The sequence below is a fragment of the Ctenopharyngodon idella genome, chromosome 3, assembly GCF_019924925.1.
Source record: "Ctenopharyngodon idella isolate HZGC_01 chromosome 3, HZGC01, whole genome shotgun sequence".
NCBI classification, from domain to species: domain Eukaryota; kingdom Metazoa; phylum Chordata; class Actinopteri; order Cypriniformes; family Xenocyprididae; genus Ctenopharyngodon; species Ctenopharyngodon idella.
The window spans coordinates 24,669,759-24,686,882 of NC_067222.1; the positions used below are offsets into that span (position 1 = coordinate 24,669,759).

Genomic DNA, 17,124 nt, shown 5'->3' on the forward strand with positions numbered 1-17,124 from the left:
AGATAGATAGATAGATAGATAGATAGATAGATAGATAGATAAAAATGGATTTAATTGCACTTTTCTTCACAAAAGTATAAGCGATTCTTCTACGAAGCACGCTTTACGTGTGGCTGTCTACGTGATACGGGTCTTGTGCGCCATTGCGTCATCACGCTACATTGTCCAATGACAATCAAGGGTTTTTGAAAAAACAGCCTTTGCGTTTATCGCTGGCTAATTCACGAGACGTGGTGCCGGTAATATTTAATAGAATCATAAGGCTCATTATCTCTTCGTGTTCGTTCGTAACAGAATATCGGACTGAACTGGATTTCGGGCTATAACGGAGATCGCGCTCGTGCGGATCTGAGAACGCTGCGGAAAACAACAAAAATTACACCGCAGGCAGGCTAGTCCACCTAGCTTGTCATCGGCAACAAGGGGAATTTAGCGGGCAACTCGGTTAGCGGCTAATATGTCTTTTCGCCGACAGAACGTAAGTACCACATCCAAAAATTGCAATCAGTTTGTATAATTTATACAGTCTTCAATCGAGAATATTAAAACTCATAATAGCTTTTATGGTCCAATTATTGTCGTTTTCCCTTAAGCTTCCACACTTTCATTTTTAACGTAACATGCTAGTAAACCTGCTAGCCTTCATTTTAATATACGTTAATGTGATTAATACTTAATTTTTGTCAGTATTTAACAATCGCTATGCATTTTAACAGCAGCCTGGACCCGGTGGCCGCAAAACATCCAATGGAACTTCAGGGTCAATGGCTTCATCAGTTCCAGGGAGTAACTCTAACAGACCCACCCCGGGAAGGTAACGCACACGTTGGGCTTCCACGCTCAAGAAAGTCCGCGGATTGTCATTTTAACACGAGGCCTACCGGTCAAAGTGGGCGTGCCCAAAGCGCATATTTAATATAGTCCATTGAACACCAATCGTTTCGAGCCTTGTTAAATTAGCAGGAGTACTAGCCAATCGCCGCGAAGCATGTTTGATTGACACAATTTTGGGCCAATGATTGATAGGATTGTCGTAACCTGTACACATCCGCCTATAAAGAATATTGTCAACCAATGAAGTTTAGGTTTTAATTGATTGCCATCTTTTTCATCTTATGACTACTCTCGGAGGCGGGTCATGGGAAGGGATCAGCAGTGTTTTGTTGTTGTTTTCCGATCCCATATGATTCAGTATTGTGTTCCACTTTCAACTTGAGCCATTTTACCGACGCCTTCAAAGAAGAGCCGGGATGCATATGACAAAAAAGTACAAACACTCGTATTTTATAAGCGGTTTGATCGATTGTGACTATGGGCACGAAATGTGTACATCTGCGCACGTTAATGTCAAGCTGTTTGTCTTGTCTTCGATTCGGCATTTGCTTGTGTTGTTAGCCAGGTCCGCTAACCCGCTTTGCGGTCTGTCGTAATTAAAACACGCGCCTTGTTTGCCATTGTTTACACATTCGCTTTGCTAAATAATATTTTGTCATGATGCGCAGTCAGATTCAATCCGATCGTTATTTTGTTACTCGTGTATGATTGTCCTTTTGTTTTTACCACGCGCTTCGCGGTGTTGTAATTGTTGTCCACATATGTAACCGAAGAGCAACGCCTGCAACACCGGGGCTGTTTCACGTCCTGGGCAACATGGAAAGACAGCAAATTTGGGCGCGTTCCCGAACATTTGATACAGCTCATGTGTACAGTAAATACAGAATATCCCGAATTTAGTTATTGTCATGTTTGTTCGTTTTTTTTTTTTTAGTTCCTAATGATTTGCATGGTAAAAAAAAAAAAAAAAAAACGTTGAAAATTTTGTTTGTGGATCAAATGATCTATTAATATTCTGTTGATTATTATTTATATGCACACTTTATTTATATTCATTAAATAATTGTTTTTATTCAATTTTGTTTGTCTATTAATATTTACTAACGACTGTTTTCTCTTTTTTTTCTTTAAGAAACAGAAACTCTGTGAAGACTCCCTCACAGTCACCACCTGTACGTAAATTCTTATGCATTTTTAAACCATAATTTCTCATTTCAAGATTACAAAATCAAAATGTCTTAGTCAGTATTCTCTGAATATTGCGCAGCATTTTCGGACCACCAAATGACCACGTAAATATTTTTATGTACTATTTTTAGGTGTTTGAGGGTGTGTACAACAACTCCAGGATGCTCCACTTTCTCACAGCCGTGGTGGTGAGTTTTGGCATGAAATAAATTAATTCTTTGGCTGTTGAAAACAGCCTTCTTTGATAATGTTCTTGACCTTTTTGACTCTAAAGGTTCCAAACAATATTCAACAACATTGACTTCTAGTTGTTTGTGATTTTTATTAGATAATTTTTCTTACTTGGTTTCTACCTGATAAAATATTTTAGAGCTTGGCATAACTGGAAAATGTATATTTTATGTATAGAATTCACACTTTTAAACTTAGGCTATCCAGATTTTTCTAGACAGTGGGAACCTTGGTTCTCCAAAGAAAAATAAAACCGTTGTTCAGGGGGTGAATTGAAATAAGAAATCCCCTTTTTTTTTTTTTTTTTTTTTTTTTTGCTTATGATGATTGTTTTGGATTATTTGAAATGCTTTCAAGTAATTTTGAGGCTCCCTAGTTGGCCCCAGCCCCCTTTTCAGCATTAAAGGGTTAGTTCACTCAAAAATGAAAATTCCAAAAATGAAGCAACAATTTAAATACGTGACATGCATATGCAATCTTTCCCTCAGGGCTCCAGATGTGATGTTATGGTGAAGAACGGCAGTTTATATGAGGGGATCTTCAAGACATTAAGCTCACGTGTAAGTTTTTCCCTCCAAATCTTCTGACGGACACATCTGCATTGATCCTGCTTTCTGAATCTTGCGCTTAAAGCTGCTGTTTTTAACTGTTATTTCACTGCCTGAATTCTAGAATCTCAGGCTTTGTTCACCAAGTTCAGATTTGTTTTTCCAAATTTGATTTTATTTATTTTAGGGCTGCGCGATTAAATCACACGTGATTTGGCAAAGGCTGCTATTATTTTATGCGCAGTTTGTCAGAGCTGTACGGCTCTGTGATCAGTAGTAAATGCTTCTCCATCTGAAAGCCAGAGGGCGCTCTTGCGCAGAAACTCCAAATATGCCCTGCCGCAGAAGAAGATAACGCGTCATATCACTGTAGCTGAATAAACAGAAGATTGAAAAGCTTTGATTAAACATGACTAATAAACACACGACTGCCTTATTCTGTGTAAGAAGCCACATCACACAGAAGGACGCTCAACTGTCGTTATGAAGTGAGTTTGGAGTAAAAACATGTTATTAAATGTTGTCTTTTGTTGGACAAGATGTTGATGATGCTTCTCATGTTTGGAAAGATGTTTGACGCATTGTGCTTTTTCAAATGTACATTATAAGCGACTCAAACTCGCAGTGCTTTCAGATGGATTAGCATTTGGAGACATGCTTCATTGACAAGCTGCGCATAAAAAAAATTTACTTTTTTTTTTTTTTTTTGGCAAAGGAGTATTTTTCTGAACAAGGCCTCATTAAATGTAACATTGCTCAAATCCCACTCAATGTCTGTGTGTTTAGTGTGAACTGGCAGTGGATGCGGTGCACAAGGTGAAAAATGAGGAAGGAGATGGAGGCGGTGGTGGCGGCACACCTGTCCATCCCAGGAGAGAAGAGATCACAGACACCATGATCTTTGGCCCTAGTGACCTCGTCACTATGATCTGCAAAGATGTGGATCTCAACTACGCTATCCGAGGTGTGTACACAGAGGTACGCTTGTGTGCCGTTGTAAGAAATGAAAATATATTTAAAATGCTTTGTCTGTGTTTGTGTTTTCAGACACTTTTACAGACTCTGCAATCGGCTCAACAAGAGTAAACGGTGACCACAAAGAGAAGGTCCTTCAAAGGTGGGATGGAGGCGATAGCAATGGAGAAAATTTTGACCTAGATGCAGATGCAGTGAGTTCCACCCACATGCTTGTGTATATACAATCGAATATGATCACAAATTAGTGTATTCTTGGAAGGAATGTCTTTAGGTGGAGGTTTCACATGATTGAAGCTCCTTTTCTCACTTTCAGTCTAATGGCTGGGATGCCAGCGAGATGTTCCGCTTTAATGAGGAGACCTATGGAGTGAAGTCCACCTATGACTCCAGTCTCTCCATGTACACGTACGTTGATGTCCTGTCAGTTTTAGGTGTTTTTTTTTTTTCTTTCTATGATCTATGTTGGCCACTCTGCATACATTCACATTTCCACAACAATTACACTGTAACAGAGTCCACTAAATACATCATTACTTCAGGTTGAATGATTCTGATTGGCTAAGAAAAATAGACAAAATTAGTAATTTTCCACACATGGACTGATAGTCAGAAGCGTATCTCCATCCATCACGATTCTGATGCTCGGGCCCTGGATTTAGGTACATGGTGACCTTCTAGGTCGTGAAAAGGCGCCGGCAGGTCTCAAATGCCAGTTGTCCACCAGTACCAATGCAGGACCTGCGCACATAACACTAGTACACATACAAAGATACACATGATTCACAGTTTATTCAAGGTTGAAGTTGGCCTGAGCTTTAACTATATACAGGAAAGATTCCCAAAACATACTGATAAGTTGTCTTTTTCTCTCAGTGAGAGGTACAGACATCATTATTCTCTAGTGTTTGAAGATGAAAAGGAAAATAAATGCTTTAAAGGGTTAGTTCACCCCAAAATAAAATTTGTCATTAAGTACTCGCCCTCATGTCGTTCCACAACCGTAGGACCTTCGTTCATCTTCAGAACACAAATTAAGATATGTTTGATGAAATCCAAGAGGTATGTGACAGCAATATAACCACCACTTTCAAGGTCCAGAAAGGTACTTAAGACATTGTCAAAACGGTCGACGTGAAGCGACGAGAATACTTTTTTGTGCGCAAAAACAAAACAAAAATAGCGACTTTATTCAACAATCTCTTCTCATACACAGTTGCCGCAGTAAGCACAGTGAAGGCTTCCGCATTTACGTCCGAATGCCGGCTCAGTATTGGCCAAAGCTGCACACGTGAGCAGCATGACGCATGCATGTGATGCAGACACAGGAGCTGGCCAATAATGAGTCGGTGTTCTGATGTAGAACCTGGGGCCTGTACCATGAAGCCGGATTAGCTGGCTAGCCAGTTAAGTTTCAGATTAGTTTGTGCCAATCCTGGGTTTTAGGTACCATGAAAGTGACTTGGCTTTTAGTGGTGTTCATCGCCATAGTAACTTACGCTCCACAGCTAACCTGCTCCGGGGCGGGTTATGTTCTGGGTAAGAGATCTCAAACCGAAATTGGACCAATCAGATGTGAGCAAAGTGACAGTGACACATCCAACGCAATAAAGTCCCTCCCCCAGTTTCTCTTCCTCCAAATTAAAGGTCACTATATAGTAAAAACAAATATTTAACGATGAAATTGTCTTGCTTTAATGATTTATAGAATTATTTTATGATTTATATATGATTTAAATAATTATTATATGATCTATATTATTATTATTAATCCATTTCACACAAGCAATTTTAGTTTAACAGTTATTAAGCATTTATTTTAAATAAATATTAATATATACAGATCATATGTAAGCTGTAGAATCAACAGATAACTTTAAAAATGACTACATAACTTTACATGTTTGAGTCTCTATTGCTGTATATAATAAACTATATAAACACTTGACAATTTTCACTTGCTCTGATAGAGCAAGATAATTTCTTTTATTTGTCATTTTTCATGGACAAGTTTCCTCTTTAGTGTAAATGTTTAAATTCATTTTCTTCAGCAAAAGAGTTTTGAATCGCGTTGACTCTCTCGCGAGAAGTAAATCCGTTTCTTTCTGTTGCAAGGCATGTGATTGGCTGTTTGCCACTGATGTCACGCATTTGTGCACGTGCTCCACAAACTCAGGATCAAAGCCTGAGTTGACAGAGAAAGTTGATGATCAGCATCATGGTACCAACAAAGCCGGATTGGAGTGGTTTGGTTTTGTCAACTTGAAACTAATCCTATAACCCTGAGTTTGTTCAACTACCATCATGGTACAGGCCCCTGGAGGCGCTGGATGTAAACAACGTATGAGAATGACACAGAAGAGAAGATATTGTTGAATAAAGTTATTTTTGTTTTTGTGCACAAAGTTTTCTTGTCGCTTCATAACATTAAGGTTGAATCACTGCAGTCACATCGACGGTTTTAACAATGTCTTTAGTACCTTTCTGGACCTTGAAAGTGGTGGTTAAATTGCTGTCTATGGACTAATCATATACCTCTCGGATTTCATCAGAAATGTCTTAATTTGTGTTCCGAAGATAAACAAAGGTCTTACGGGTGTAGAACCACATGAGGGTGAGTAATGACAGAATTTTCATTTTTGGGTGAACTAACCCTTTAACATATGTTGAAGTCATTCAAATAATTTCATATTTAGAAGGATAAATGTTGATTAATAACTTTGATTATAAATCACTCAAAAGACATACAGTATATTGAAGCGGCAGTGGATTCCAGAATCCACCCCCTTCGTATGCACATTTAAAGTCAAAAGCAGCGCTGTTTTACGTTCTACAGGCTCCTGATTTCTGGTACCTTTCTCTGATAGGGTTCCTCTAGAGCGGGGCAGCTCTGAGGGCTTCAGGCAGCGAGAAGCTCGAGCCGCCCGATTGGCCAATGAGATTGAAGCTAGTTCACAGTATCGTCACCGGGTAGCCCTGGAGAATGATGAAGGACGAACCGAGGAAGACAAATACAGCGCTGTGGTCCGGGACAGGGACCGTGATGGAGGAGAACGAGAAAGAGGAAGGGATAGCCCTGGGTTCTCCAGTGCTGGGAGCAGGTTTGACACAGTTTCTTCTTACTTTCCCACACTGTTATCTTATGTAGTCTTTCTCCGTAGTATACTGATGATCATTGCTGTCTTTATTTTAGGGAGGGCAAGTACATTCCTCTACCCCAGAGAGCAAGGGAGCGAGAAATGGGAGTTTCTGGAAGGGGCGAAAGAGGAGCTGTATCCACCCTGCCTAATCGAACAAATAGACCTGGCCCCTCAAGCTCCTCCCCTAGACCCCTTCCCTCTGGTAGTGGTCAGCCCATTCCACCCACTGATAGGAGCAGCCCTCTGTCTGTCAGAGGAGGATTCTCTACACACCAATCACAGAGCAGCCCACCAACTCAGCCCCGCCCCTCAGAGCCAGGTCACTCTAGCCCCCCTTCCCCACACACACTCCCACATTCGCTTTCACACCCACAGTCTCTCTCAGACTCGGCTCGGCCTGTCAATGGAGGTGAGTTTTGTGTACCTATCGCTATGAATGTTTTTAGATGGTTACTGCCCTCTGTGTTACTGATGAACATTGCATTAATCTCTCATAGTGTCATCTAGAATGTCACCCAAGTCTCAAAGGCCTGGGCAGAACAACAGAAACCTGCGTACCTCAAACTCTCACTCCTCCCCTACAGGTTAATATGCATACATATGCACACCCACCCACACACTAGCTTATGATGTTCAGCCGAGCTTTATGGGCTTTTGACATTTGAAATTGTTAACCCAAGGTCATCTTTAAACCTGGGTTAATGTTATCCTGGGTTGCTTTGTTCATTATTTGCATACTTCATATTTTACACTGGCTTAGTAATGGCTACATATTTATCAACTGCAATAATATGAACTTTTTTAACATATTACTTTACTAATGCAAATTTAGTAAAGCACCTTCAATTGTTTGTTTATAGTTTTGCAGTGTTTTATTACATTTAATTAAATTATACTTGTTTCAGTTACTTACAACACTAAGAAAATCTAAAAACGCATTAGTCCAATTATTATGGGCCATAAATATTAAATGACCTACGTAGGTCTGGGGCGGGTGCGTTAAATGCATTAATAATTTTAATGCGTTAATTCAATTTATTAGTTAGAAAAAAAATAACGCTTTAAAATATGTATGTATGTATGTATGCGTTATATATATATATATATATATATATATATATATAATGTATATGTATATGTATGTATATGTGTGTGTGTATGCGTGCGTTTATATACATTTATTTAAGTTTGTGGTTCAGTAAGATTTTTAGTCTTTTATGTTCACTAAGGATGAATTTATTTGATCAAACATGTAGTAAAAATGTGAAAAATTGTGAAATATTATTACAATGTAAAAGAACTTTTCTATTTTAAAATGTAGTCATATTCCTGTGATGTCAAAGCTGAATTTTCAGCATCGTTACTCCAGTCAAATTTCTATCCTCTGTTCCCTTGTTTTTTTTTAATGTAACATTTGATCTTTTTTTTCCCTCTGTGTCTTTCTCCAGTCTCTCGTTCCCCCAAACCAGATGCTCCTTCCCAGGACTCTCCTCTTGCTACTTCTCCCTACGTGGATACCTCTTCAGTTAACATGGTGACCCCAAAACCCACTGGCCCCACCCCTCTGTTCCCTGTAGATGGTGAGATGTTGTTATAAATTTGAGTGGTTACACACTTCATTCATACATGTGTCTGGCAATCTAACTCTTCTTTTCACTTCAGTGAATGAAATTCTGTCTAAGGAAAGGACAGAGAGTCCATCTAGTCCACAGGAGGGAAAAAGCAGCAAAGGTAAACCTGTAGTTGTGTTACTCTTGTTAACTTCATTACATACACTTGTCATTTAGTCAATAAATGTTCTTCTCTCTCTTCATAGCCTCTCAAGGCCAGAGATCACAACTCGAGGAGCTTCGCAGGTTTGGTAATGATTTTAGGGTGAGTGTGTCATAGGCTGCATCTGAAATCAAATACTCTTGAGTAGGTACTTATTTTGAACACGTAAATACAACCTCATTTCTGGAAAAGTTGGGACATTTTGAAAAAACCTCCTCTGTGCGATACAAGAATCGATACACTGGCGCCAAATATCGATATTTTAATTAATAAAATAAGGCACTATAAATAGCTTTCAAACACTCCTGTGTGAATCTGTAAGCGCTCGATGAATAGTGTCAAAGATGTCTATTTACTATGTTTTGGAAGCGTTGATCATTGTAGCCAATCACAGACATATATGTTGAGCGCGTGAACACAAAATGGCCAATCAGACGTGTTTATGAATCCGGTCAACAGTGCCCAAAATGCTAGGCTATACAGGTGCTGGTCATATAATTAGAATATCGTGAAAAAGTTCATTTTTTTTATTGTAAATTATTTTAAAAAATGAAACTTTCATATATTCTAGATTCCCTACATGTAAAGTAAAACATTTCAAAAGTTTTTTTTTTTTTTTTTTAATTTGTTGATTAGAGCGTACAGCTAATGAAAGTCCAAAATCCAGTATCTCAAAATATTAGAATATTTACATTTGAGTTTCATTAAATGACCATCCCTACAGTATAAATTCCGGGTATCTCTTGTTCTTTGAAACCACACTAATGGGGAAGACTGCTGACTTGGCAATGGTCCAGGAGACAATCATTGACACCCTCCACAAAAAGAGTAAGTCACAGAAGGTCATTACTGAATGGGGTGGCTGTTTACAGAGTGATGTATCAAAGCATATTAAATGCAAAGTTGACTGGAAGGAAGAAATTGGGTAGGCAAAGGTGCACAAGCAACAGGGATGACCGCAAGCTTGATAATACTGTCAAGTAAAGCCAATTCAAACACTTGGGAGAGCTTCACAATGAGTAGAATGAAGCCGGAGTCAGCGCATCAAGAGTCACCACACTCAGACATCTTCAGGAAAAGGACTACCAAGCCACTTCTGAACCAGAAACAACGTCAGAAGCATCTTACCTGGGCTAAGGAGAAAAAGAACTGGACAGTGAACAGTGGTCGAAAATCCTCTTTTCAGATAAAAGTAAATTTTGCATTTCATGTTGAAATCATGGTCCCAGAGTCTGAAGGAAGACCGGAGAGGCACAGAATCCAAGCTGCTTGAAGTCTAGTGTGAAGTTTCTGAAGTCAGTAATGATTTGGGGGGGCCGTGACGTCTGCTGGTGTTGGTCCATTGTGTTTTATCAAGTGCAAAGTCAATGCAGCCATCTTCCAGGAGATTTTGGAGCACTTTATGCTTCCATCTGCTGACAAGCTTTATGGAGATGCTGATTTCCTTTTCCAGCAGGACTTTAGCATCTGCCCACAGTGCAAAAACCACTTCCAAGTGGTTTGCTGACTATGATATTACTGTGCTTTATTGGCCAGCCAATATGCCTGACCTAAATCTATGGGATATTTTCAAGAGAAAGATGAGAAACAGTCGATCCAACAATATACAGATGATCTGAAGGCTCAATAGTGCCTCAGCAGTGCCACAGGCTGATCACTTCCATGCCACACTTCACTGATGCAGTAATTTGTGCTAGGAGCAAGTCATTTGCTGTAATATGTCCTGCTGATCAAGTATTGAGTGCACAAAAGAACATACTTTAAAGAACTTGAACTTTTCTGTTTTGCAAATCCATTTTTTGATTGATCTTAGGAAATATTCTAATATTTTGAAATACTGGATTTTGGACTTTCATGAGCTGTACGCTCTAATCATCAAAATTTAAAAAAAAAACTTTTGAAATGTTTTACTTTACATGTGGGGAATCTAGAATATATGAAAGTTTCATTTTTAAAAATAATTTATAATAAAAAAATGAACTTTTTGATGATATTCTAATTATATGACCAGCACCTGTACTGGTATCGTCACATTTTTAACATTTTCAAAGTTACCAAAGTCGGTACCTTTGACAACACTATTCCCAGGATTATTTTAAGGAAGCTGGTAAACACCGAGATGTTCCCAGGTTTTTTTTATTTATTTTTTTTATAAATGTACCAGGTAAAACAAGTCGATAAGCAGTTAAGCTAAATGTGTCAGTTTATACGCAAAGAAAAGTTTAAGCTTTTAAAAAGTATAAGCATAAAATGTTTAATTTACTTAAAATGTTCAGTTTAATTTACAGACTGAAAAACTTTTTGTGCTGTGTTCTAACAGTTTGGACTTTAATAAAGAGAGAGAACCTGCACTTAACCTTTTTCACTGCCATTTTGTTTTCATAGTTAGATATCGTGATGTATCATTGTCTAGCAATATATCGATTATCACAGAATCGCCGTATCGTGATGGTATCGTTATCGTGAGCCATGTATCGTGATCGTATCACAGGGTACCTCACAATTCCCACCCCTAATAGTAACTGGTTGCAGTCTTGCAAGTGGAATTTTTGCCCAATCTCTCCTGAGACAAGACAGCTGCTCAACAGTCTGGTCATCGTTGTCTGATTCTCATTTTCATGATGGGTCATATGTTTTCAATAAGAAACCAATCTGGACTGCAGGCAGTCAAGCACATCCTCTCTACGGTGTAGAGTGTCTAGAAACCACTCTGTTGTAGAACATGCAGAATGAAGCCTAGATGTCTTGCTTCCCAGGAAAGATATCATCTTGATGGAAGTATATGTCTCTGTACGATCCCAATATATGCTTCCATGTCAATGGTACCTTCACACATTTGCACGGATGCACCCCATACTATGACAGGTGTTTGCTTTTGCACCTGTCGCTGATGAAAGTCTGGATGGTCCCTTTCGTCTTTGGGACTGAGAACTCAGTGCCTGTTTTTCCCAAAAACATGCTAAAAGGTGGACTCATCTGACCACAGCACTCATTTCGACAATCTGAGATGAGCTCGGGCCCAGAGAACCCTCTGCATTGAACAGATGTACTGTATAGCTTTCTCCTTTTGTAACAGATTCAAGTTGCAGTTTCTCATGATATTTGGCAGAAAATGGTGAACTATGACCCAAAGACTGAGATGCTCCTTTTATACCCAGTCACAACCTTCACCTATTACCTATCAATTCACCTGCTTATTGTGGACTGTTTCAAAACAGTTTAATATTCTATAATATTCTATTTATTTACAAAATACAGTTATTTTAGTCAGTGGAGACATCGTAAATTTGTACATTGGTCAGTTAAAGTTTAAAGACAATTAACATCACAGATTCTTGGTTTTATTGCATTTTACAAAATGACTTTTCTGGAAATGGGGTTGTATTTAACTACCTGTAAAAAGTATGTTAAATATAGTATGATTGTAATCCAGACATGCTACATTGGCCATGTTTTTATTTGTCAACTTTTTTTGTCCATGGGCAAGCATAACTATAAGGAAAACCATAGTACTTTTTTTTTTTTTTGTTTGTTTGTTTTTTTTTTTAACAAAATTTTCCCTTTCTGATTTTTAGCTTCCATCTAGTTCTAGTTCCAGCCCCAAAACTTTGGCCACTGACTCTCCTCAAACAAACCCCGCCCACAACACACAAACAGACTCCACCCCTCCTACAGAAGCTAAAACAGCCCCGCCCACAACTCTGACTGCAGAGCTTGCAGCAGAGGAAAGAAGTAGAGAGACAAATGCAGAGGGGGCGGCGACCACCACCCCTTCACCAACCACACCCATCTCTGCACCCTCTGCCCTGTCTGGCACTGCCATGCAAAACGCAACTGCAGAAGGGCAAACGGCAGGGACGCCCCAACCCGCAAGGACCCCAGGCAGTGAGGAGGGCAAACCAGAGGCCGGTGAGAGATCAGAGGGCATGACTGAGTAAGTAGAACATTTCAGAATATTGGGCTTAATTGATTTACTAATCACATTTGACAACTACTTGTAATACTATATAAAGTCTATTAATGCATTTCAAAATGCTTTCCAATTCAGTCAGGTGAAGAAATCTACACTCAACCCCAACGCCAAAGAGTTCAACCCCACCAAGGCTCCTCTCAGCATGGTGAGAGCATTAATTTTAACTGTTTTTAGTTTCTTTTATACAGCTGTTGAAAAGCTAAATGTGCCAAGCCAGTGTGTCATGTCCATTTTGCAGGTGAAGCCCTCGGCCACTCCCACCCCGCCACGGCCAACTCCGCCCAGCCCCACAGTGGTGTTGCAGCCCCCACCAGGCCAGGGAGCCATTTACAACACCCAGTACCTGAGCTATGTCTCGCCCATCCAGATACAGGGTCACTCTGTACAGGTGTCTATCCCTGCTGCTCATGGATAATTTTGGAAAATATTCTAAAACTTTTTGTTTGCAACACAGATGATATATATACTTTTTTTTTTTTTTTTTTTTTTTTTTCCCCCTCTCTCTCTCCTTTCTAGGCACCTCAGATGTACCCGTATCCCATGACAACTGTTGGTCAAGGGAAGTACCCAAGAACAAAAGGTAATGCTTACATTTAACTCTTCATTGATTGTACTAATATTGTATTAATATTAATTGATATAACTTTATTATTATTTGTAGTAGCAGTATTAATAATTGCTTTTATTGGCCGATACATTGGTGCATCTCATTTATTATTATTATTATTATTATTATTATTATTATTATTATTATTATTATTATAATAAAAATATCAACAGTTTTTTTTTTAAATTACTTTAAAGGTTTTTAAACTCTTAATTTAAATGTATTCTTATTAGTAATAACAAATAGGGCCTAAAACTCTTATTTTGAATGTTGTATTTTAAAAACTGTTTTTCTAATAGTATTATAATATATTGTAGTATTACAATATATTATATTATCAATAATAATAAAGTGGTAACACTTTACAGTAAGGTTCATTAGTTAACATTAGTTAACTACATTAGTTAACATGAACTAATAATGAACTGCACTTATACAGCATTTATTAATCTTTGTTAATGTTAATTTCAACATTTACTAATACATTATTAAAATCTTGTTAAAATTAGATAATGCACTGTGAACTAACATGAACAAACAATGAACTGTATTTTCATTAAGTAACGTTAACGAAGATTAGTAAATACAGTAACAAATGTATTGCTCGTGTTTAGTTCATGTTAGTTAATACATAAACTAATGTTTAACTAATGAAGCTTACTGTAAAGTGTTACCAATAAAGTTAAAATAAGAGTTTCAGGCTCTATTTTGCACTCTACTTATGGAAAGTGTTGCATACTATTACTCATGTATTACTTCCACCTTCTGTCTCTCAGGTTCTGTAGTGACTCCTCGTCCTGACCACAGCTCTTCAGCACCCCCTATGCTCCAGGCTGCGGCATCAGCAGCAGGACCTCCTCTGGTGGCGTCTCCTTACCCTCCCTCATATCTACAGTACAACCAGGTCATATCAGCAATGCCCCACTACCCTGGACAGGTACCAGCCTTCACGTTTCCGGTAGAACGAATACTTCTAGTATTTCAATCAAACAAGTTGATTTGGTTTTGAATGCGATTTGTATTGTAGGTGGTCACCTTTGCTAAACCCCCCCCGTTGTTTCTTTCTCTCTCTGTCTTAGGTATACTCTATGCTCCAGGGTGGACCACGAATGCTCGGATCAGGAGGTCACCCACAGACACTGGGTCCCCCAGGCCCACAGTACCCTGGTCAGACTGAAGGACCGCCAGCCCCTCAGCAGGGGATGTATGGTAAGCATTTAAAAAAACTTACTTGTGTGGTGTTTTTTTTTTTTTTTGTTGTTGTTGTTTTTTTGTTTTTTTTTTTTTTTTTTAATATACACGTTGTCAACTATATACATTTTTCTTTTTTCTTTCTGTTTCAGCTCCGCAGTCATTCTCTCATCACTCTGGTTCCATCCATCATCCTCAGCCCTCCAGCACCCCCACAGGCAGCCAGCCACCCCCTCAACACCCCGCCCCCAGTCCAGGACAGGTACATCCACCTGCCAATCAATAGCAACTACACACCTATTCCACAATCTTTTATGTTACAAAGATCTTTCATACAAAAGTACCCCATACGTTTCCGATGCCTTTGGTAATTATACTAAATATGTTCTGTTTTGACTGTCTGTCTTTTTCTAGTCTGGTCAGTCTGGTCCTCAGCCTCAGTCTTTGTACCACTCTGGGCCGCTGTCAGCCCCCACACCCCCTAACATGCCTCCAGGACACAGCTCCCCACAGGCCTCCTACTCCCTTCAGGGCTACAGCCTGCCGGGACACCAGCCCCTGCCTCACCCGTACTCCTCTCTAGGACAGCTGACACAGGTGATGACCATATCCACACACAAAACACTTCCTCATCTGTAGTCAAATTTTAGTCACCTAATTTATTTTTATCCCATTGTCAACATGAGGATTAAACATTAATCGATGAGGATTAAATGTTCTGTAAATCATTTTATTAAAAAAAACAAGAAAAAAACTTTTTAATCCTAAAAAAGAAAGGGGAAAAAAAATAAACATTTATATACACTACCAGTCAAAAGTTTAGTTTTTAAAAGTCTTGTGATCAGCAAGGCTGCATTATTTAAAAATAAAATTAAAGCTGTCCGTCAGAGCTCGAGCACCTGCTGCTGTCTGTCATTGTAATCAAAAAACCAAAAGACAAAGAGAATCACTCACTGCTCTCGACTGAAAAGCTTTTGTAGCATATTTAATTCATACAGTTCAAAATTCATACAGTTCAAAACAGTTCATTCAAAACTATTCCTCTAATATATATATATATATATATATATATATATATATATATATATATATATATATATATATATATATATATATATATATATATAATATGTATATATATGTGTATATGTGTGTGTATATGTATATGTGTATATATATATATATATATATATATATATATATATATATATATATATATATATATATATATATATATATAATATATATAATATAGTGTGTATATATATATATGTATATGTATAATATGTATGTATATGTGTGTGTGTATATGATGACTGTTCAATTTCTGTAGTATTTCTTACTTGAATACTAGGCTACACTTACCTGAAAAACACTGCATTATTTGCCCACTGTCTTTGAAAACCCCTGGTCTAATACATAAGTGAATTAAGATAGAATATATCATTCTTGTTATATTACTATTTGTGTCCCCAAATAAAAAATTATTATATATTTACAGTGCAGTATTAATGTTACTCAATATTTGTTTTTCTTAAAAAATAAAATAAAAAAAAAACTTCTATAACACTATACATTGTGCTACAGTACCCTGGCATTAATTAGCCAAACAAATAAAAATAATAATGTGCTGGAAGTCGATGGAAAGAAAAAAATTCATTCATTCGTTTTTTTTGTTTTGTTTTTATTACTGTTGTTGTTGTTGTTGTTGTTGTTGTTGTTGTTGTTGTTTTTTATTACTTTTTTTTTATTATTATTATTATTATTATTATTATTATTATTATTATTGTTGTAATTTTTGCTTCTCATTCTTTCAGGCCCATGTTCAAGGTGCTCTCTCGGGTCCTCACCACTCTGGAGGTCACGGCCCACCACCTGTGATGTTGCTTCATGCCCCGCCACCTCCCCCTCAGCAGGGTTCTGGCCCCCAGCATGGACCTCCCCCACCTCAACAGGGGCCCCACCAGCACTACACCTACATTGGACCACCTCAGGGTGAGTTTCCTGCACAAGAGTGTGCTTTGTGACATTGTAGATTTGCAATGACATCTACAATTCTGTTTTCCATTACAGAAATCAGCTAATTATACAAATTTGATGTTTAATGTAAGGCTGTGCGGACTACGATTTTTTTTTTTTTTTTTTTAGTTGATTAATTTCTGTTTTTTTGTTTGTTTGTTTTTTCTCTCTCATCAGTGGCTCATCCTCCGCAGCAGATTCCATTCCACCCTCCTGGAAACTGACAGAGTGACTTTTGAAACTGAGTCTAAGCAGAGCGCCCCCATCTGATCCTCCTGTGGGATCGCACATATGTATATACCCTCCACCTGCTCCAAGAATGGAAAAAAAGATTTTGTTTTTATTCACCTCTGGCAAGACTGAATGTGCTTGTTTTATTTTTATTTTTTTTTTTCCTCTTTTTGCTGTTTTTAATTTGAGCGGACGGGGACACATAGTGTCTAAATCAGAAAGAGGAAACGAGTGAGTGTGCAAGACAAAAAAAAAAAAGGAATGAGGGACATTTTTATAAAAATACAGTGACCTCTCCCTTTGTCCTCAACCCCCTTATTAAATAAGCAAATAATAAATGGTTAAAAAAAGAACAAAAAAATACAAAAAAAGTGTATAAAAATAAATTTTTAAACTCTCCCCATGTGTTTTGTC

The 17,124-nt window shown here is 38.0% G+C and overlaps 1 protein-coding gene across 4 annotated transcripts; it reads left to right on the forward strand.

The window, feature by feature from the left end:
- The first annotated feature begins 183 nt into the window (after positions 1-183).
- On the forward strand, positions 184-17,109 carry atxn2l (ataxin 2-like). Of its 4 annotated transcripts, none has more exons than XM_051885999.1 (24): positions 184-478; positions 717-814; positions 1,967-2,006; positions 2,154-2,210; positions 2,742-2,813; positions 3,588-3,765; positions 3,849-3,970; positions 4,093-4,184; positions 6,644-6,877; positions 6,970-7,325; positions 7,414-7,500; positions 8,365-8,496; positions 8,579-8,647; positions 8,733-8,791; positions 12,265-12,623; positions 12,738-12,807; positions 12,901-13,050; positions 13,179-13,242; positions 14,046-14,227; positions 14,349-14,478; positions 14,613-14,722; positions 14,875-15,057; positions 16,278-16,455; positions 16,657-17,109. In XM_051885999.1, the coding sequence occupies exons 1-24, from the start codon at positions 458-460 to the stop codon at positions 16,701-16,703; spliced, it is 3,090 nt and encodes a 1,029-aa protein (XP_051741959.1). In that variant the 5' UTR covers positions 184-457; the 3' UTR covers positions 16,704-17,109. The 4 variants fall into 4 exon arrangements, with proteins under 4 accessions (XP_051741959.1, XP_051741961.1, XP_051741960.1 ...); XM_051886001.1 differs by having other exon boundaries at positions 14,046-14,206; XM_051886000.1 differs by having other exon boundaries at positions 720-814.
- The last annotated feature ends 15 nt before the right edge of the window (positions 17,110-17,124 follow it).